This window comes from Haemorhous mexicanus, chromosome 1 (assembly GCF_027477595.1).
Source record: "Haemorhous mexicanus isolate bHaeMex1 chromosome 1, bHaeMex1.pri, whole genome shotgun sequence".
In the NCBI taxonomy this organism is placed as follows: Eukaryota; Metazoa; Chordata; class Aves; order Passeriformes; family Fringillidae; genus Haemorhous; species Haemorhous mexicanus.
Genome location: NC_082341.1, coordinates 7,866,978 through 7,890,437, shown reverse-complemented (window position 1 = coordinate 7,890,437; position 23,460 = coordinate 7,866,978). Strand labels below are relative to the sequence as shown.

The 23,460-nt window shown below is 42.6% G+C and overlaps 1 protein-coding gene across 4 annotated transcripts in view; it reads right to left on the bottom strand.

Moving 5' to 3' along the window:
* DPP6 (dipeptidyl peptidase like 6) overlaps positions 1-23,460 on the bottom strand; it is a 492,894-nt gene that overhangs the window by 6,218 nt on the left and 463,216 nt on the right. For all 4 annotated transcript variants that reach the window (XM_059839525.1, XM_059839508.1, XM_059839534.1 and 1 more), the window contains exons 17-21: positions 9,766-9,813; positions 6,757-6,855; positions 4,370-4,439; positions 1,938-2,132; positions 381-435 (exon numbers count right to left, since the gene is read on the bottom strand). In XM_059839525.1, coding sequence (XP_059695508.1) covers positions 381-435; positions 1,938-2,132; positions 4,370-4,439; positions 6,757-6,855; positions 9,766-9,813 — 467 coding nt within the window. The remainder of the gene's footprint in view (positions 1-380; positions 436-1,937; positions 2,133-4,369; positions 4,440-6,756; positions 6,856-9,765; positions 9,814-23,460) is intronic.

The following is a 23,460-nucleotide window of genomic DNA, read 5'->3' as shown; positions in this document are numbered from 1 at the left end:
ACAGCAAATCATCCTCAGAAATCCACAGGGTTGTTGTACACACAAGTTAGATGTACCCACAGTCCCACAGGCTTTAGGAGACAAGGTGAAAAGGAAATGAAAGTTTGAAATGGGAAAAAATAGTGAACTATCTGGTGATGTTTTCTGAGCAACAGTCACTTTTTGCACCTGGAAGTTAATTTAAACGAAGTCATTGATGAGTACATTGGTGAAATGAAAGCCTCCCCCTGTAACAGCACTGGGCAAGGTGCAGTCTATCCCAAAAATAAATAATAATAAAAAAGTCACCGCTGATATATTCAATAAGTCAGGATTTAACTCAGCTGTTTAGCCATATCAGCCAGCTGGGACAGCACAGAGGAGCAATGTCACAACATTACCTTCCCAAACACACCAACTCTTGTTTTATCAATGAAATGCTCCTGTAGCATTGTCCTAGAACATGAGAGAGGAAAAGCAATGGGTTAAAAATATTTTTCCCTTCAAGAGAAAAAGCAGTGTAATTTTAAACAGCTCTAAATTAAACTGGCTCCAGAGAAAATTCATAAAATGGTTTCAGCTGAAAGGGACCTTAAAGATCATCCAGTTCTAACTTCTCTGCCCTGGACAAGGACACCTTCCACTATCCCAGGTTACTCCAAGCCCCACCCAACCCGGCCTTGGACACTTCTAGGGATGGGGCATCCACAGCTTCTCTGGGCAGCCTGTGCCAGTTGTCACACCCTCTCAGTTAAGAATTTCTTCTCAATACCTAATCTAAACCTGCCCCTTTTCAGTTTAAAGCCCTTTTCCCTTGACACAGACAATCTAAATCACGCCAAGCTGCTTTCACATGGATCTCTCTGATTTAATCTTGCAACCTCGTGTGCTGGATTTGACCAAGCAATGGCAACAAATAACCTGCACTACCTCTGGAAGCCATAATATGCTATTGCACAGTTATTGCAATACTCTGATAGTGGTTTTAACGTGATTATGTGCAGAATAAATCTAACAATATGACAGGACTTGACATTTAGGGTTTTACCCTGGCTATTCTGTTTAAAAAGTTTAAGCATTTAAAGACGGATTTTTTTCCAACTACCAGACAAGCAAAAGATTAATGTAGAAACAGATATTCAAGCTTACTTGTTTGTAGCTGTATGACTGTACAGAGCTAAAAATAAATAGGCTTTGAACATGTGATACAGATAAGTGTGCTCTAATTTAGCTCTGTTTAAGGCTTGTTTTTCTCCCTCTGCTCTGGCTGACATGAGCTCCCTCTCACACGCAGTTGTGATTGACAACATTGTCCCTCCCTCCCATCTCCTTGCTCTCCCCTACACACCATTAAAGCAGCCAGGACTAATGAGTCTTGGATTAATTATCTGTGGTGTTTTTGGGGTTCCCCAGATGGAGGAGGAATTGAGAATCTGACTCCATGTCTTAGAAGGCTAATTTATTATTTTATGTTACTGTATTATATTAAAGAATACTAAAACTATACTAAAACTATACTAAAAAATAGAGAAAGGATACAGACAGAAGGCTAAAAGATAATAATGAAAAAACTTATGACTCTCTCCAGAGCCCAGAATACTAAAACTATACTAAAACTATACTAAAAAATAGAGAAAGGATACAGACAGAAGGCTAAAAGATAATAATGAAAAAACTTATGACTCTCTCCAGAGCCCTGACACAGCTGGACGATGATTGGTTATTAAGTAAAAATAATTCACAAGAAACCACTGAAACATTATTGGTAAACAATGTCTAAACCACATCCCAAAGCAGCAAAACACAGGAGAAACAAATGTGATAATTATTGTTTTCCTTTTCCTCAGAGACTTCTCAGCTTCCCAGGAGAAAAATCCTGGGCAAGGAGTTTTTTCCAGAAAACATAACGGCAACAATTATCCTAATGAATGAATTCCTTCAATAACAGTGCCGTTCACCTGACAGCTTCCAGCTGATCCTTCTCTTCCAGAAGGCCCAGCCTCCTCTTGACCTCGTGCAGCAGCTTGGCGCCCTGGAAGCCGCTGCCGCGCCCGTCGAACTTGAGCACGATGGCGCTGTGGGAGCTGACCATGACGCTCTCCCACGTCACCTCGAACCTCTCCGTGACGATCTGGCTGCCAGGTGTGCCATCTCTGCAACAGAACCAGGCATCAAGGGAAGGCAACAGCACCCAACACCCTCCCCAGGGCTGTGGGAGTGCCGCGGGATGGGCACCCACATTCCCATTGGGCAGGGTAAGGAGCTCAGGGTTCTGGAAGGGGACACCAGTCTCTGCAAGGATGGTGTTGTAATGGATAATGAGATGATTGGCTCTATTGTGTTAAAGAAAAGCTTTAGTGATGTATAGTTTGTTATTGTAGTTTAGATGTCCTCTGTTCTCCCCATAGCTCCCTTTTCCCCCCTGTATTGTTGCCATCAGACAGCTGGGCTGCCTAGGACAGGTAAGAAGAAGGCTGCACATGTGTCCCTTGCATGGGGCAGCTGCTTAGGGGGTGAGGCATGGCAACACCTGACCTCCAACCAAGTTACAAGAAAGTAGCTTCCACTGATAAATGGCAAAGAAGAGCTGACTGACAGACTTTGGGAGGGGCCAGGGCTGGCTGATGCAACCCCAGGGGTATAAAAGGCTGAGCATCCACCTTGAAGATGGACTGGCCATGTGGTGTCCATGGGGGGCAGTTCCCAGTGCTGCAGCTTTTTCATTATGTAGTCCTTTGTTGTATTTTTGTTAAAGTTTAATAAACCTTTTTGAATTTTCAAAGTGAGCAGTTGTCTCTCACAATGGTGTGCAGGCGGATGATGTGTGGGATGGGTTTTGAGGCTGGGTGGAAGCTGGGGTTGCATCTGCCTCCCTCTGTGCACAGCAGCCTCTCAGCTGAGGTTTGAATCACACCAGCAAGCACATCTCTAACTGGTCAGGATTCCTCCTGTGAGTAACCAGGTATTAGCTGAGTTTTCCCTTTTTTATGCCTGCTCTGATGTATATCTCTTTTTTACCTTCCCCAAAGTTCTTTTTTGATTTCTGCTGAAGTGGATCTGTCATCACTGCCTCACACAACTACAGAGGGAAAGGACTCTTCTGAAGTTATAAAAAACCAGCTTAATAATGCCCAGTTTGGCTCAAAATTGAGAATGGGAAAGGAGTGGGCAAGACCTCCTCTTCACCCTTCTGCTTATGATCTGTACAGGGGAACCATCTTGGGAAATACAGACTCTACTTCAGCCAGGCAGCTCAGAAAAAACAAGGGATGATGATGATGATGATGACTTTAAGCAATAATTTTAGGCTGGGATTACTGCAGAGCCACTGGCATTTTTATCTACTTTTTGTCATTTTTGGGGTTCTCAGAGACATAAGGTACTTCACTGCAGGACTTTAATGTACATGTGACTCCAGTCATTTGCATTTATCCAAGTGAGACCCTGACCCACCCAGCTCCAGAGGCAGCCTAATCAAGTGCTGGGTGCTTGATGAGAGCCAATCTTCCTCCAGCACTTTGGAAATGAAGCAGATTTTCTCTGCAGTAATTCCATGATGTAATGACACGCTCCCTGCAGTGGCTTTGTCCTTCATGGAGAGTTGTGCAGGGTGGCACAGGCATTCACCAGGCATTCAACCCTCCTGCATGAGGCTTTTCTCTCATGGGATGTTCCCTGGCAGGCAGCAAGTGATGCACTGGGATGCAGCCAGGGCCAAACGGGTTCTTCCAAGGTCAGCAAATTCCCTCCCGTAGTTTCTTTCTAAATTGCCAAAAATCCCCTGCTCAGTAATGTGTATTATTGTTACTAAATGTTGCATAATGAAATACCCATCTGCTCTGCCTGCCAGGAGGAAGACCTACCTATTTAATATAAATGCTAACTTTGTGGAGATATTCAAAGGTTTCCAGCTCTCTACTGTCACTTCAGTGAACACCAGCACTTAAAGGAGAATGATTTCTGCTTGAGGGCACCTGAAATCTAAGCTTTAGTAAGGCTGACTGAATTCCACTCTAAAATTACCTGTTAATCACAAGGTGGGCGCCCTAAGCACTGGGACAGGAAGCCAAAATACATCTTGTATTCCTCCTCCCATTTATGCCCCACAAGTGATTGAAGTGTGCAAGACAGGCCTTCACAAAATCCCAAATTTACTCTGCAGGATTTCAACAGTGTGCCCTCCTGAGAGCTGAAAACCTTGTCTCAAACATGGAAAAGAAGGGATGTACATCTGGCCTCTCCCAGCCATGAAGTGAGATGGGGTAGGAACCAATGTGCTGGACTCTGGCATTCCTTGTACAAAACATATCTTAAGGGTTTCTGATCATGGCCAAGGTTTCCAAGCTGCCCTGATAACATGAACAGAGAGAAAGGACAAGAGAGAACTTACACAACCAAAAGCAAGGGGTAGTGAGCGGTGTCTGCAAAGGTTGCTGGCTTTAAGATCTGCATTGGCAATCCTAAGCAAAAAGAAGAACAATCAACAACACATCTTTGATATGGGAATGCTGACATGATTCCAAAAGATTTTTCTGGTGTTCTGGCCACGGATAAGTTGGAGCAAAATGGCATTTCTTCAGAGGCCGTGGCAAATATCACCTTAGAAACACAGATGTTGCCAAAGAAAAGACCCATGTTGTGATAGCTGAGGTGACAAGAAATGTAAATGGGGAGTACAGTGCGAGCTGCTCAGTCATGCATCACTTTTACAGTGTTCAATTAACATCTGTCAATAGCTACAATTTTCCTTTTTTGGTAGCTGGATGAGTGACGCAGACAGAAATCAATATTTCAGGGCAGCAGAGAAGGAGGAAAATTGGCAATGAAAATGGTAATTTAAAACCCAATTAAGTATGGTGGCTGGGGGAGAAATAGAATTATTTTGCTATAATGGTGTGAGGACAGAGGGAGAAACAAGTATTTTAATCCTAACTTCCAAAGGGTTAAATTTTGTTGCAAACAGGAGGCAAAGGTGCTGAAGCCCAAGTTACACTGGTACAGAACCAATGTAAAGGAGGGGTGTGATCACTAAAGCTTCTTTTAACTGAATGTAATTTCTGTGGCTTTGTACCAGTAGCCAAAACTGCCTCCATGAAAACACTCTCTGCATCAACAAGAGCACAATTATTTTAGAAATGTTAACTACAATCTAGATTAGCAAAGGCTCAGCAATTAAATCGGTATTAGGAGCATTTTCAGTAGATGAATACACAGATTAGCAGCATGGTTTAAGTGGTTTGCTTTGCAATGGTTGCCTGACACTCTGCCTAATTAGTTATTCCATCTGAATGCTAATGGCTGCAAATTGGATCAATGGCCCAGGGACAGCCAAAAGGCCATGGCTTGACTTTAAATATTACAGAGTGCTACTTGCAGTGCTCCCAAGGCTGCTGAGCCCAAAGCTTTGGAAACCCAGGGATGGCACAGCAGAATGGTCAGTTTGTATTTATTTTATATATACACACAAGTATATTTTTGGTTAAATGAGAAGGATTGCAACGAGGCCTGTATTTAAAAAATTTAGTATCAAGCTGAGTTATCCCTAATAAATTGCCAGTCTCACATGAGCTGGCTCGTGGGGGGAAATATGGGTTCTTTATCCATCCTTTCCTGTCCATAAAACTTGGAAGTGCACATCTGTTCCTGTTATTTTATGCACTGGTTTATGTTCCCTATGCCCATGTGGCAAACAGAACATTTTAGGGCCATTGTTACCCTTTTCAAATGGCAGCCATCTCTCAGCCTTTGTTTCACATTTTATAACATCTGGAAATGGCTGCAATCAGTAACCTGCCCCCAGCACAGCTCACTGCTTTCACTTCACTGCCTGTGGCCTGAGAAATACACTCCTTCTGGCATGGGAAACATTATGGGTTGCACTTTGAACACCCAGAGTCTTTGGGGTTTTGTTCTAGAGCTGCCACCACACATGCAGGCTGAGATTTTGGGGAGCCTTTGTGCATCTCTGAGTACGTGGATTTTCCCCACATGGGGAAGGTATCTGATCTGCTTACAGCCAGAGGAGATGTTTCTTTAGGTTGTTTCAGGTACAACTACAGAGACAGGCTTACACTTTGGCTGTTTGCCACCAGGCTTTTCTCTCCCTCTTTGGGATATATAAATATATGTGTGTGTGTGTGTGTGTGTGTGTAGGGAATGATTATACAAGTGGTAGAAATAACACACCAGCTGCAGGTGCAAACTGCTCTAGATCTCTGCTTTCTTCTGGTGAAATCTTTATCTTTCCTTATATTTTTTTAAAAATTTTTTTTTATATTTTTAAACCCTCTGAAATCATGGCTTTTTCGAAGAATCTTGAGTCACTCTAAAGGGCAGTCATGCAGGAGTCATCTTCATTCACTGCAGATCACATTGTGCACTGAGGGGCAGCCACAGCTGTAGGCAGCAAGCACACACATTATCCCTCTCCAAACCCTTTTCAAATGACACACACACACCCAGGGCAAAAGCTTCCAACAATGGGACACCCCACCGTGTCATTTCCCAGAGTGGCTTTTTCTTCACAGAGAAAGTTTTAAGAAGAAAAAAAATCCTCAACCCTATCATTTTGCCTTTCTTCAGCTGAATTCTCATCAAATTCTTCCTCTGTAATAACCTCCTTATGTAGCACATTCCAGGAGAGTGCTTGGCAAACTGTGTGAGTTTATTGAGAGTCAAAGTCATTTTTCCTCCTGCCAGTCTAGTCAGGATGGCTGTATCATTTCACAGCTACAGCAGTGAAAGAGAAAAATAAGTGAGAAGAAAGGTGCTACTTACTGTAATCATCTATCTTGATTTCCATGTATTCTACCTTAGGCATTTGCCTGTCATTTACAGCCAGCTGCACATTTTCATTTACCTCCAGCTCAAAAATTTCTGAAAGAAGAAGAAGACAAGATCAAAAAAACTTTTGGCACAGTTTGTGAAAATGCATTTTAACATTTTGTAGTCACCTTGATATATACAAAACAAGTTTCCTTACAAATGGATTTCCTTCTAGTCCTCACAGAAGTCTAATTCACTTAAATCTTTGAAACCTCTCCCAGGTTCTGCATTGGCAAAAAGCTATAGTCCTGAAATCAGAGACATTCAGCTGATTTGCAGGAGGTGGGAAGGTGACCTGGGACACTACCATGGGTCCCAGTCAGACATCCACCCAGCATGCCAAGATAGATCTCAAATGAAAAGGTCCTCAAGGCTGTGTCCAAATGATAGATAATAAATAGGAAGGGGAGGAGACTATGGAGGGCTTCAGCCACAGTTGTACTGCTGTGCAAGATAAAACCCATGGGAAGGAAAGCCACGGGGACAGGAGAGTGGACAAAGCCCATGCAGACCTGCAAGGTCAGGTTTTGCAGCAGTCTTGACTTTTGGAGTGTTCCAAATATTTTTCATTTTGCTTGTGTGTCTGACCCAAGGACCCTCTGGTCACAAATAGAGGATCCCTTCCTCCTTCCTGGGATTTAACCTTCATCCCCTCATCCTGGCCATGTGCTCTACCTGCTGAACCTCTTCTAGAAAAAGCAGCTCCCTCCAGCACCAGAAAGAATAAGTCCTTCCCAGCTGGCAGGGAAAGGGCCCCTCTTTAGGGGACACCTCAGGCTGTGTGTCTTACATGTAATAACCATGGTGGGAAATGTCTCCATGTGTGGGCAAATCTCCTGAGCCCCATGGAAGGGGGATTCAAGGGCTGGGGTGAGGGAATCCTGGTCTAGGGAGTGCTCATTCCCCTGGCATCAGTCTGGGTGTGAGCCAGGGGGATCCAGGGCATTATCTCTGCCACCTGAACCCAAGGAGGATGTGAGATTTCACATCCCATTGTGTGTGGCACTGACTGTAACTTCCCTTTTGAGACACACTGATAAATTTATATGTAACCCCAGCTCTTCTAATAACACTTCTGGTACCTGACCATCCTGCTCTCACTGCCCATCTCTGCTGGCCAGGCAGACAAAACCTTGCCCTTCCCAGTTAATATATTTCAGAGATCTTTCAGCAATGGTATATTGGTTCTGTGACTATTTACCCTGCTTCTGCAAAGCTTGGCCCTTTATCAAAGCCACAGCCCCCACAAAAGTGGCAAAGCAACAGCCTATTACGTTTAGTTAAATATTAAGATTCTCATTTAATTACGGCACACACAAGTAGCTTTATCAGCAGAAAGGGGCTTGCCACGTAGGGGAATTTAGTCAAGCCCTTTTATTTGTTCATATAATTGCATTCACAGAAAGCCAGGAAGACTGTGGAGGAAATAAAAAGATTGGCATATCTCCTAAAGGACTTTCCTTTTTGCTTTAGGACCACAGGGAGCTTGAGTCTGTGGAGTACAAATGGTCATTGCTTAATTAAATGTAAGCATTCTCTAATATTCAGTGCAACTCACTATTATCAGATTATTGCAGAATACAGAGGCAGACTCCCTTTTATAGAGTAATGGGCTCATATTAAATAAGTAAATTCAGAAACATGGAACTGTCAGTTGCCCTTTATTCAAAAGCAAAAGAATGAGGGGGGAATGGTAATTGTATGCAAAAGACCATGAATTTCAGCAGAGGATGTGTTCTGCACATGAGTAGACTGAGTTCTCTTTGTAATAGATGCTACCCATATGCATCTGTCAAAGTAAAACTAGTCCTGGTGTGTTTTGTTTTAGTTTTTAAAGCCCTTCATTTACTGTTTCTGTTTTATATTTTCTGTCATTTTATTCACCTAAAAGTATTTTACAAAACTGTCCAGGAGGGTATAACACCACTCATGAGAGCTCTATCCCATGCTGGTATAGCCACTCAGACACCTCCATGTCTGCAGTAAAATTAAAGTGTTTTATTTAAAGTGGGGGAGAAAGGAAGTGACTTGGGAGCTGCAGGTCAGGGTGAAGAAACTCTCCTCGCTGAAAGGCCTTGTGGGCATCAGCTGGGCTGCTCTGGGGTTATCCTTGGGGAGAGCACTGCCAAACTCATTGACTCATTGACTGTGTATAAAGCAGATAGAAATAAAATGAAGGTGTTGCTTTATATTTGGGTCACATCAGTGCCTGAAGTCCTTAACTGCAGTTAAGGCTGGGCTAAATTCTTTATTGAAGTGAAAGATGATGTTTTCCCATCAAAATGATGGGAGCAGATAAATCTTGGCTTCATGTGAGACTCAGTGCCACACTCTGCCAGAATGGAACCCCAGAAACTCCATGGCTTTTTGGACTCTACACTGCCAGTCTGCTAATGGCTACAGAGAGTGCCAAATATTTGGAGGGAAGAAACCTGGTTTTGGAATGATTCCAGCTTTGCACTGATGTAGATGCAAATCATTAGCATGACAAAGCTTTACCAAACAATAAGTGCTACAATCTCCATGGACAGATCTGGGAACCAGGCAGAGGCACCACTCGTGGGGCTCCCTCCTCTGCGTTATCTCTGACAATTCATATCAGAGTGATTTTATTAAAACCGCAGATTAGCCTAAATATTTCTTATATTTGTCTTATCTTATTTCTTATATATGGGACACAAAACAAAATCAGAGGAAGACTAACAAAAAGAGAGATTTGAATTATGCATTTTTTTGAGACGGGGGATAACAAACACACCCCAACCAGTCTTTTCACCCCAAACAGCAGCTGTTGTGATGGCAGTACAACAGCTCTGCAAGTCCCTCTGCCCTGCAGAAAACTTGCATTTAGGCAGAGTCTGGGGTCCCCAGGAGTGTTAGTTTAGCAAAGAACAGCTCCATCTCACTGTCCTGCCTGGCTGCTTTTCTCTGAAGAGTTGCAAAGCTCAAGCCCATTCTTACTCTGTGCATCTGTTGTGTTGTGAACAGTCACCATCGGGACACGGGGACCTTGAAAAGGAAAAGAAAAGAACTTGGTTAAATTTCTGTCAAAACACACACACACACACGTGAACCTGGGTTTGAATTCCATGGAGCTGAAGGCTCTTGAGACTCGCTTTTCATGCAAGAGTAATCTAAAAAGCAAATCACACTGGTGTTAGAAAGAGTTTCTGACTAGATGACAGTACTGTAGATTCAAAGACATGTGAGGTTTCAAAGCTCTTTCCCAACAGACCACTAAATGCATCTTTCCCTAATTTGTAAACATTATAATTAGCACAAACACAATTAAATCACTTGCCTTTAAAATTATTCTAATGACACCCAAACATCACAGCACAAAGCATTTACATTTTGTATGCTATGGATAAATATTGCTGTTTTGCATATTATTTTCTCTTAATGAATTGAACACCAGCTTGGCTCTCACACTAAAAAGGGCCACATATTCTGTCTTAAAATGCAACATTTGGGTATTGAAACCAGTCAGTGTTATACAAAGAGGATTATCATTTCTATGCAGTGTACATGAGTGAACCACACAATTCACTGCCACAGGATGCTGCAGCACTTGGGATGCCACAATTTTAACCACAGGATGCTGCTGGGTGCTTTAGTCCTTAGGACAGTGATCTGGGCTCATCTTCTTGTTCAGAAAACCATCTAGTGGCTGATTGATAGAAAAATGGGATGGTACATGAGATCAAGATCATGTTGTGGCTGTCAGCTTCTCTTTTTTTTCAGTTCTCATCTGGTGACTGCTCTTGGAGACAGAACACTGGGCCAAGGTGGGCTGACCCAGGCCAGCCTCTCACATGTTGCTCCCATACCTGTTTCTAGATTTTTCCTTGGGCCTGACAGTACTGCTCAGGATGGTGAAAGTGGCCCTGCAGTGATGAAACAGTGAATTCTTCACCTCAGAGACAGTGGATATCTCACTTTCCTTCCCTTTCCCCACAGTGTGATGTGGTGCAACAGCAGCAAGTGTGAGCAGGTGGGGGAATCTGTGTGCCTAGCAGAGATCCCAGCAGCAGGGCCAGGAGGTTCCCATGCTGTGCATGTGGGAAGATCCCAGAATCAGAAACCCATGGAATCATCTAGGTTGGAAAACACCTCTAAGATGATTGAGTGCAACCATTAACCCAGCACTGCCAAGCCCACCACTAAACCATGTCCCTCAGTGCCACATTTACTTGTCTTTTAAATACCTCCAGGAGTGGTGGCTCCATCACCTCCCGGGCCAGCCTGTTCTGATGCTTGGGAAACCTTTTGGAGAAACAATTTTTCATAATATACAATCTAAACCTCCCCTGGTGAAACTTGAGGCCATTTCCTCTTGCCCTATCACTTATTCCTTGGGAGGAGAGATCAGCCCCACCTGGCTGCACCCTCCTTCCAGGAGGTTGTAGAGAGTGATAAAATCTCCCCGAATTTCTTCTTCTCCCAAACAGCCCCAGCTCCCTCAGCTGCTCCTCACAGGACTTGTGCTCCAGACCCTTCCCCACCTCTGTTGCCCTTCCCTGGACAAGTTCCAGCACCTCAATGTCTTTCTTGTCATGAGGGACCCAAAACTGAACACTGAATATCAAAAAACTCAACATTCTTTAAGCTTCAAAAGTAAGAGAGCTTTAAGAGCTGATATTCCCTGAGATTTCAACCCTTTTAAGTTGCCTTCTTAAGCCTTTCAACCCATGAGCAAATCCTGTGGGATCATCACTTGTGCAATGGCAATTTGTGTAGGGCTGGCTGAGAACATTCCCCTGAAATGCTGTTACTGGGAGTGTGCACACAAATGGCAACAAAAGCAGGTTCTGTGACCCATTCACACTGGTTTGGTGCATGAAATAAGTTCTTGAGAGCAAGAAAAGCTTTAAGGTGCTATAATTGTGGTTTTCCCTGTGCTGCCAAGAACCCACATCCCAATGCAGGCAGAGGGTTTCATCCAGACTTTACCTATACAGAAAAAAGGCAGAAAAATATTTTATTTATAATTAAACTAACTAATATGGCAACTTGATTTTATTTCCTTGGAATCAAGAATCTCCTCCCGTGACAATTCTTTTGTTAGCACCATCTTTTAGAATGCAGGAAGGTGAATTATAATGCACTAAGGAAAGCAGGTTTGTTCACCAGGATTTAGCTGAATTTACCTTTCTCCTACTGATATACATTGATATGCTGACCATATTTATTTATAAATCTGCCCTGCTTTTCTCCTGCAGTCCCAGAAGCCAGACTGCTGGAAAAGCAGCAAACCTAATAAACATGGGCATGATAAAATCATCACTGAAAATAAAAGGAATCCTCCCAAATGGCTTCAGTTGGAGCTAGAGCAGTCCTTTAATTAACACCAGAATGCCAACAAAAAGAAAGGGATAAAGAGAGAAATACAATGCATATAATCCTTTTATTTTCTAATATATTTTTCTTTTTTTTGTTGTTGTTGGCACTGGAAAAGCTGTGAGAAACTAATGAATAAAGAGAAATTCTAGCCTGTAGTTTAGGAAGTTACACGTATTATATATTGTGTTAGTCTCTCTAACTACTCCTACTGTTGCTGTGTCATCTCCCCAAATCAATGTTCTCAAGCAAAGTCCTAAATAACGATATTCAATCTGAGGTAATATGAAATTTAAAAAAGTAATTAAAAATTAACAAACCTCCTTGAAAAAGTAGATTTTTGACTTGCTTAATTTTTATTTTTTAACAAACAAGGAAAAATAACAAAGATTGACCACTACAAAGTAGAATCATCTCTGTGAAAAGGATTACTCTTAATATTAAATATTCTCAGTGATAACACTCCAGCTAGAGAATGCATTTCATTTGTGAGCAAGCTGAAAGTCATCAAGAAGAAAAAGTAATTTTTTTAGGAATGACATAAATGGCTTATTTCAATGCCAGTTTTTAAAGTAAAACAACCCAGTTACATGCTAGTCTGTGTCTTTTAATGCACACACAACAGAAGTCTTTCAACACTCACAAGCTGAGTGCCTAATGCCTGACAGGGACAGAAAGAATTCCTTCAAAGGAGAATTGTATATTCATTAACTGCCTCCCCAGCTTTATTTTTAAACCTGTGTTGGTGTGACAGTCCCATTACACATGCCATCTGCTAAATGCCATCCACTGTCATGTGTGGATCTGAGAGGGAAACCTAATTTGTTCAATGAGCTGCTGGGAGCTGACAGAAGCAGGGTGAGGACATCTCCTGCTCCGTGTCTCCTTCCTCCAGAGCCCATCCAAAGGGGCTTTGATGGGGACTCCTGAGCCCCAGCACATCCTGCAGCTTCTGCTCTTTGATCTGCACTGATGATCCATCCCCCTGTGTCTACCTGCCCTCCTCAGGAACCTTGTGACTGCTCTGCCTCTTGCTCACAGGGGTCCTGAGAGCATGGGAGTGGTGGGATCCTTGAAGGGTAAAACTCACTTGTGCTCCTTGAAGGATAAAACACAAAGGGATCCACTTTAAGAAAGTAAAGCAGACAGTGAGCTGCTTTGCCCTGATTTGCAAAGGTAAGAGAGACCCAGCTCATTCCTTATAACCTCATGGCTGCTCAAAAATCAGGGGCAGGCCACTTGCTGCATGACATGGTGAAGATGATGCTGCTGGATTTCTTGCCCCAGCGGGGTGGCTACAAGCAGGGCTGTGACACTCCCCAGGGTGTGGGACCTGGCACTGATGTTCCCTGCCACCTCCACCAAAATTTTTAGAGGTGGCACCATACAGGATCCTGCTATCCCTCTCTGCATCCCTGTGTGAGTGGGATGGGGTGTGCTTGAATGCCATTGCAGGCTCCACTCCCCTCTCCTGCCTCCAGCATTGTACCAGCCAACTCCAGCATCCTGACACAATTTTGAATGATGTTTCTTTATTTATAGCTTAAGAGAAAGGAGCAAAACTATTGACAGAACTTCTGTGTACAGACACACTCTGTACATCACAGATAGCTGCATGGCTGATAATGCTGCACAAGACTCTAGTTACATGAATTAGATTTTCAATTAATACAGCTGAAAGTCTGGGTTTATCATAAGGCCTTTGACTTTAAAACCATTACTGTAATTATCCATGCAAGAGGTAAATTGAGCTATATTGCAGTAATGACAACAGACAAATTGATCACCCAGGAAGTGCTACCCATCATAATCTGTATGGGCACAGAAACTCAGTGCCTCAGTAATTTGATAAGAAAAAACACTGGTCATGGTTTTTCATCAATTTTTAAGCATCTTTCATTATTATTTCTAAGAGGGTTTTGCTTAAGCATGAATGGAAAGAAGCAACTCTAGATATTTAGGTGATAAGGTATAGATTTCTAATATAAAAATGGAAAATCATTCTACAACCTTGAGGAAAATATTTACCAGACACTTGTTTTGTAATACTTTTTGTATTCCAGAGTATTCCTGATGTCTTCACGATCTAAACAGCATAGGGAATTATATCAGTTAATATAACTTCAAAATCAAAGTAGTAATTATAAAAAGAATATGAAGTAAAATTGAAGAAAAGTTACTCAAAATTATGGAATTGTTTAAAAAGGATAAAAAGAGGAATTGTCTTATTCTTCTCATCTGTATTCTCAAAGGCTTCAATGTTGCAGATAATTTCAGACCAGAAGCTAAATTCACAGTGTGTAAACAATGAAAATTCAAATACTCTCTGCCAGTGCCACCAGCATATCTCTTAAGCACTGATGAATGATTTAAAAGAGCAGCTGCAAGGGATGGGAGCTGAAAGGGTCTGGCTCTGCACAAGTGAGATAATTGGCAACAGCCATCTCTGTGTACAGATTCCAGATCTCTTTATTTGCTAATCCATGAATTATTTATGTGTGCTGCATAAAGTTCATATGCTGAGGTGATATTATCAGCCTAATAAATAAAGACATGGGGAGTTCCATGAACCACTGCTCACAATTAAAAGATTTCCCCAATTTGCAGTATTTTCCAGCTGATGCTGTGGACAGATGTTTGTGCTGTTTGCTTTGGCAACCCTGTTGACATAAACATCAAACAGATTTATGCTGCTATTCACCCTCCCCAAGGCATTTAATTTTTTAATCAAATCTTCTCTTCCTCAAATGTAACTTGTCTTGTAAAATAATCAATCCTGGCTTGTTCTCGGGCAACCACTCTGATGGTGCTGCTTGTCTCTGCCCTGTGTGATACTGGTAATAAATTTCATGCTTACTTTATGTGGAGCAGAAATAAATCTGGGTGCTCTGAGGCAGCATCAGTTAGCAGTGACTAGAGGGAAAATGAACAAGAGATTTGGTCTTAATTCCACTCACTGAACAGGCCTGATGTGCTCTTTAAAAGGTTTCTGGAATGAATAAGCATGGCCAGGTCCATTCCATGGGATTTTGAGAGGTGCCTGCAAACAGCATTGGGAAGCTGGGCTGGCACTGACCAGCCCATCCCACTCTCTGCCCTATGGACACTGAAGGACACGGACACTTTGGGTCTGAGAAATCCTCCCTTGCTGCTTCAGGAAATTTTATGTTACAAAATATTGACAAACACCCTCTAAATATAATTGGGTTTATTGGTGTAATTCCTTCTGGTGTCTTGCTTTTCTGGTAGAAGCTGCTTCCAACTTGAAGCTGTGCTGGCTCCTGTTTGCATACTTTTGGGATTGTTCCAATAATCTGTTTTCTACTCATCATGAGTATTTCCATTTTAGTCAGAGTAGTCATGTCTCCCCAAAAGCTCTCATCCTGTCAGATAAACTAGATTACTTTAATCCCCTTTTGAAGGACAAAGTTGCTTTTCATCTTATTCTTTGATGCAAGAGTGTTTTACATTCAGTTCCTCTTTCCTGAACAGAAGTGACCAGAACTCTGCCCCTGTTGTTGAGGATGTCCTAATTGGTTCTTATAGTGGAACTGCTACTTGCCCATTCTATGGAAAATTCCTTGCCTGATCCATCCTAAAAGAGCATTCACCTTTTCCATGACTCCACAGCAGGTAGGCAGCTTGCAGACATCCAGTGGTCAGCCTTGTGTGCCCAGGCACCATCTTCTCTGCTGAGGCATTTGTAACTTTTGAGCTTCAAACATACGTGAAAAATTCTTGCCCTGAGGCACCACGTGCCTAATTTTGCTCTTTGTAGTATTAATTCCTCCCAGTCCATCCCTGCAAGACATCCAGCTTCTCTAGTATTTATCTCTGCCTTCTGATGATGCTTATCAGCTTTTTGTCTTAAATTCCACCAGCTTCAACCAGCTTTGTGTTCCCAGGCTGCCAGGGAACCATCTGGGTAAGGTCATTGCCCACACCAGCCCTAATGAGCCCTGCTGCTGATCTCCAATTAGCCTCTCATTGCTCTTCATCATAATCTACTTCCTGTTCCTGTGCTGGCACTTAACCTTCCCTCACAATTCTTTCACTAATCTCCCTCTTCTCCTTCTTAATTAATATCAGCCAATGAGGTGTCACACCGAGTGGGCTGAGCATTTCCTCCCTTTCCTGAGGCCTTGGCTAAGGTTTTAAGGAGCATAATGCAATAATGCCTGTGGATGGATCCAAAGAGGAATGTGGAAAACGTACAAACTCCAGGGCATGGAGCAGGTATATAACCCCTGTAGTAACAAGATCTGCTGTGAAAAGGAGTTAGATTAAGAGAATTTGTTTGCAGAGTTCATGAGCCTGACAGTGCCCCCCTGGTGCTGCAAGTACCAGAGGTAGGAGAGAGAAATTCCGGTTGGCATGGGGGTAACTGACTTCCCAAAACCCCAGGCTATTTTGCTCAAGTATGCTGGTCCAAGCTATGGAATCTGAACAGAAAAATCCCCACACTCAATTCCCTCTTTTTTCCAGTGTCTGTTCTATTTGAATACCTCAACTGAACCTCATTCAATTCAGTTTTAATCCAGGCTTTCTGCAAACTCGGGAAAGATCTGAAACCAAAAATTTACACTTGTCCCCATTTTTAAACTCTAGGTTTCTTTTTGGATTAGTCCATGCTGGTCCCTTCCAATCCAAACCATCCCATGATTCTATGATATTCAAAGAAAAAAAGATAATTCCTTATAATTGCAGCATGAAAGAAAATACTCTGTCTCGGTGCCATTTACACCTCATTAACAGACTGAATAAAACCCCATTTAATAATTTCTGTTTATTTCATTAAAAACCTAGTAAAAATCGATTTAGATAATCTTAATTTATTCTTTTCCATAAATAAAATTCTCTTGCAAATAAATAATGGCTTCCTAGCTAATTAAGTAATAACTGGTGCTGGATATTAACTTAAAGAACACCACCAACAACCCATCAATACCATTGCTTCACATTGTCTGGTTATTAAGCTGTTTTCCTCTCATGAGTTCTCTGGTTTTAATACACCCTTAATGTACTGACTGCATTAATAAAGGGCTCAGCAACTACCATGCAAACAGAAAACAAAAGCCAGCAATAAACCTTTCAGCTGGTCCAGCTGGCAACCAAGGTGAAAGAAGCAGTTTTCCTCAGAGGAAGCATTAAATCTTGTGGGATGGTAACATCTGTACTACCCACTGCAGAATAATGAGTTCATCCAAGGTTGCTCATATAGCTGGAAATAACGCACATGAACCCTGGTCTTGACATGCAGGAGGCTTCTGCCTGATTTGTGAGGCTTCATTATTTGAAGCATCAGAGGAAGCCTGTTGTCATGGTCATTTATCTCCTGCCAGTGGAGTTCAGATAAAATTTTATATGTACAGAATGACCAAGTGACAAGAGCCCTGGCTGGAAGCAGATGATAGATCACCTTCCTGTGGGCAATGCCAGGCAGCTCATATTTACAAGCAAGAGTCAAAACGAAAACAGGATGAAAACATGTGAAAACAAAGAACACATAGTGCTTTGCAGGATGGGGCCATTCCAAAGGGGAGAGGAGTTTTGCTTTAATTCCACAATATTTTTTCAGACACTGAAAATCACAGACATTTTCTTGTTTAATATTCATGCATCTTAGTTTGGTGGGCTTTTTTCACCTGTTTTTATCTCACTGAGTGTTTATGGGGAGTTTACAACACATTAAAGATGTATAAGAGTAGAGTGAAATAGTTTATAACACATATGAGAGACCTGCTTAAAGGAACAAAAAAATGTTCTGAAATATCGACAAAAGTCACAATTTAAATTGATCTCAGACTATAAAAATAACTGAAGCCATCATTTTAATCAGTCTCAAACTATAGTCATAACTGTGCTAACAGGAGATAGAAAAGAAGATCTCACCCAGCTCCCAAACCAAGAATACCATCCTCTCTTTTCCTGCAGAAAAAGCTCTGGTGGTACCTTCTGTTTGTGCCAAAGGGGGTTTTCATGCCAGCCTGCTGTTGTGCAGTTGTACAGCATGTGAGGGGGGGAGGATGAGCATCCCCCACCCAGCCTCCACCCACAGGATCTGTGACCCATGGACCGCGCACAAAGGGCTTGAGGAGCGAGAGCCAACCTCGGCTGTTAAGTAAGAAAAGGAGTCAAGTGAATGCAAATGTGAATTATATCGTAATTATAATATAAATGGGGCCCAGAGATTAGGCCTGTGCATGCTTTCAAACAGCAGAAACTAATTTAGGCTTCATAAGCCTCAGGAAAAGTTCCCAAAGGTCACAGTTTGCCTGGGAGCGCTAATTACAGCCTCCCGCCACCGCGTATACAGCAACCCGAGGTGGTGGCAATCATCCTCGTGTGGGAAACCACTCTGGTCACAACAGATAACACTCACCCAGTGACCTGGGATGTGAGCAAGCCCTGGGAATTGCTCACATCCCAGGCCCCAGCAGGCTGCTGTGCCCCGTCAGCATCCCGCTGGGTGGCAACCTGCAGGCACATGGTCAGGGCACGCCTGGTTCCTGCCAGCCCTGAGCACCCTGCAGGACATTCAGCTGTGTGTGAACGTTGTCTCTGTGGCTCTGATGCATCCTGGGTTTTTTAGACAGGTATTTTGGGTGTTTTGGAATAGAACCCAAGCCAGGATACCTGCCTTGTGTGGTCACACACGGATAGAACCCCTTGGGTTCTACCGCAAGATAGATCTTGGGTATCTTGGGTGCCCTGCTCTACCTAGAGAGACCCTACAGTGTTCAGACCCCCAGAGCACACACTGACAATAATTGGCTTTCTGCCCCTTGCTGGAGACCCAGAACCCAGCCAAGGACAGCTCAGGCTGTTCAGAAAACACAAACTCTCAAGACCTGCACATCAAGAGCCAAGTAGAAAAATTTTATATTGAAGAATACTATAGCACTTGGTGGGATTTAAAAAAATATTATATCTGGGTGGATTGATACAAACCATATTTTATTTTTGAATGATGTAAAATATAGATACCATTCTACTCTGGAGTGTAGCAGTAATATACTGTGGATACCAGGTGTCCCTTAAAAATTTTCCAAATGGTGCTTGGGCGGGTCCAGTGCAGGGACTGGGGTTGACTTTGATGATCCTTGTGGGTCCCTTCCAACTCAGGATATTCCATGTTTCTGTGATGATGAAATCCTCACTGAGGTTCCCTAAGACATTGAATTTAGAATTGTCCATTCTCATCCTCACCTCAGTGCTTTGGTCCCATGCCAGCTTGTCCCACTCCCTTGCAAGATCAGAAGTGTTTGTGAAATCATCCAGTAAAGCAGCAGAACAGCTTCTGGAACTTCTGATCCCAGCAGAAAAAAAAAATCAATTTAATTTTAATTTAGTTTAGTTCCTGGGCCCAGCTCAGAGTGAGCCTGCTTGTGGCACAGGCAGCAGGTTGGTGAAAAAGCCCCTGAGGTGGACAGAGAATGGATCTGACTTTGCCTTCCAGTCCTTGTGGACAGGCAGTGCTGTGTTCCTCTGAGATGTACTGAGGAAAAATACAATAAGGAGCTTAACAGGGGGTTATGGCATTTCCCAGGAGGGTGAGGTGGGGTCCAGGGAGGCACAACCTGTTGGGACAGCAGTAGAAACAACCTTCCCCTGGGTTTCCTCCTCCCAGTCACCACCTGGCAGTTATTGCTCATGGTGTCAGCAGTAAAGAAAATATTTAAAGCCTTGCCTGAAGTCTTCAGAGCTACTGGCATGGCTACATGGAGCTGTAGCTTCCAGCTGGTGCATATCCCAGCAATAAAATCCAGGTATCAGCATTTCACATTTGTTCAAACCCAGGTGTGCCTACTGAACTTTTATATCCATAGCCTCTTGACTTGGCTAATAAAACCCATTTTCAGTGCTAATAGTTAGTTCAGCATCCAATTAAGTCTCTTTAGATCTCAACAACTTAATTTATCATGGTATTTGCCAAAGGTCACCTGCCAAGCTCTGGCTGTCTCAGCAGGACCAGCTACACTTGGAAAGCATTTGCTTGAATTCCAGTAGGAAGTGAGCCTTTCTAAGATGCTCTGCCTTTACCATGATGGGCAGTTTTATGACATTTTTAGTTGACACAAACCCAGGAATCTTGCCAGGCAGCAGGCTTTCTACCTAACTAAATTTAAGTAGGGATTAAATGAAGGTATTTCCTCTCTTTACATTTAATAGCGTTTTCAGGCCCTGGAGTGAGATATTTGTACCCACAACCACAAGTTTTCCATGGTTATCTGCCACAGATGCTCCAAGTCACCATGGACTTGTTACCTGGGAAGGTTAAATAGGACCTTCAGCTTCTTTGTCTTTCTAGGAAAAGAGTTTCTATTATTTTAATTTGGGCATTATGGACAGAAAACTCTCCTAAGGAAATATTACCCCCGTAGCATTTGAGAAGTAAATTGTTTCTCTGTTCAAATCCTTCTAAGAAGCTCAGTAGTTCCATATCACCCACAGGAAGCAGCTAGCACACACATGCATGTCTGAGGACCCTCCAAGTGAAAAAAAGCCACAGGAAGATAATTCCCCTTGCAGCTGCCCTGGATCTCCCAGATCCTGATTCACTCCCTGTGCTGTGAAAACACATAATGTTGAGCTTTAAGCCAAAATGGGTTGTCACATTTTCCATATCTGCTTTTAGTGCTGCTACAACTCAACCCCCAATCCCTGGTTGGAGATCCCTGCCTGTCCCTAAAGGCACTGAGTGCTGCTATGGGGGCACGGGAGGCTGGGCTTGCTGGAGCCCTGTCCTGCAGCACACAGAGGGCTCCTCTGCTGCTCTGGGGAGTTAGGAGCACACAGCACCTGGGAGGACTGACCCTGCACTTTTTGAGGCCCCTGGTGTAATTACAGGCTTGTTTTTGGGGTGCTGTTGAGACAAGGCATGGCATGAGCACGGCCAAGCTTTGTTGGCTCCTCACTCCAGGACCATTCAATCACTTAACATGCTGGTCCTGTCACAGGAGTGCTCACCTGCATACTAATGCTGTGCTAGGAAGGTTTCTCTGCAGTGAATAGACTGAAGATTCACTGAAGCTTTCAAAACCATTCTGGAAATTTATCTGTCTAGGAGCCTCTGTGCCCCTTGTTGTCACTGCACACCTGAGCATTGCAGTCAGTAATGGACTTCATTTTCACAACACCTCCAGGAAGCTGGAATTACAAGACCTGCTTGAGTTCTCTAAAGGAGCTCGTGACAGCAGAAAAAACTCCAAATCCATGTGTCCTAAGCAGCATTTGGCAGCTGGTTAGGACTTCTCAGAGTGCTGTTAACAAATGTGTCTTTGAATTCTCCATGTTTGGATGTGGGTCAACAAATTAAAGAAAGTACTGTAAAAACCACCTGTTTGCAAGTGTATGTATCATAGGGATCCACATCCAACTCAAGATTTAGAAAATCCAACAGCACTGTACAAAAAACATGATTATTTTGTAACAGAAAGGCGAACAAAGAAGCAATCCACCTGCTTTTTGCAGATAAATTTGCCTAAATATGGAGCTGTTTTACAGTTCATAAATAGCCCAGTACATTGAGGGAAGAGCCAATGTGTACTTCCATTATGGCTTGCACTGATGTTTACCTGAGCATAACAACTGCTAATTACAATCTGGTTCCAGGGATGTTATTGATGAGACTGTGACATGCAACATTTCTGTCTGATATTTTAGGCAACACATGGGCAATGCAGAGAGGTTTAAAACCCTGCTTTATGCACTTGTTCTTTGTGAATCATTGATTTACATTCTGCTTGTCCGTGGTTAGTTAAAATATCCTTGTCTCCAGATTTTCCATTGCTTTCCTGGGATGGTAGGTCTGGCCCAAATGGCACAGGTTAAAAGGTCTGATTAAATGAAGGAACTGAGAAAGATGTAGAGAGAGGTTCATTATTCTCCTGCCTGAAGGCATGAACCAACCTCTTATTGCAGGAGCTGGGCAGACACATCCCTGATGGGTACATTATTGCAAAAATCCTGAAGAGGGTTAATTATCCACCATCCACAATGGAGACAGGCTGCAGAAGGAGTCATATTTCTGGTCTGTTCCAGGAGTCAGTGCTGCTTTTCCTTGGAGTACTGGCTTGCAATATGGAGATGGAAATGGGGGTCATGATACTTGACTCCAGATGTGTCCACAGGCAAGTCCCTAATTCTCACTGAGCCTCTGCTCCCCACTTGGCAAGAGCATGAAAATGATCATCTGGAGAGAGGTTGCAAAAGGATTCTCACACCTTTCCATAATTCAAATTAAAACTTAGTGCAGTATTTATTTTGCCAACAAAAAAATTTCTACTCCCCCATTCTGTATCCTGATAAATATCAATACAGGATTTTCCAGAGATATTAAATAATATTATGCTCTTTCTGCCAAAGGAGCCATAAATGTAAAAATTGCTGCCAAAAATATCTCTGTGACATGGCCCCCTGGTTTTGATGGAGTAACTGAAGAAAAATGTGATTTGATTAATTCACAGTGATAGACAAATGTCATGATCTTCTGTCCTGAGGCAGAAAGGATTCAGACACTTTTATTCACAAAGTAAGTTTCTATGAGTAGAACCCCTGGGTTTTTTTTTTATGAAAGTAACATTCAAAATTTTCACAAGAGTGATATTTTAAGCAATTCTCATGTAAAAAAAAATTCCCCAAAGCCACTTACAAGAAGTGCAGATGAAACAGACTGAATCCATAAGTGAATGGGCAAAACAAGGCAAAATGTTTTTTGTTAGTGAAATTAATCAACAAATCCATGTGATTTATTGATTTTAATTTATCTTTTCTATGGCACACATTCATTTCTGTCTAAATCAGCTGGTAATCCCATGAGAGAATGAAATACTAGGAGATTTTCCAAAATATGAATCTCCTCAGAAAAGGTCAATGTGTTTATGCAGCAATGACATGAAATATAGCCACAATACTAGAAAATTGCTCAGAATTTTATGTTTGTTAACATTAAGAAAAGGAAAATAAAAATCCTGGGGTTTAAATCTTGAGCTGAGCTAGGCAGTGATGCTGGATGCTGAAGCTGGTGCTTCAAAGGTTTTTCCCACCCACCCAGCTGCTGGCTGAGCTTATCTCACACTGTTTTTGGGATATGCAGCATTAATGACCCAGTTTTCCCACTTTTCTGACCACCTCCAGCCTCCATTGAAAGTTCCCTTGCCCAGGAGTGCTGGTCTCTAATTTTTAGCAAAAAAACCTTCCCATGTTATTAAAAGAAAGTGGGAGAAATGCTGGTGGGCAATCCCTGACTGGGTTTAGAGAGATGGCACTGGTCAAGGACACAAACCTGGGTTTGGATCCTGGCCCCAACACCAC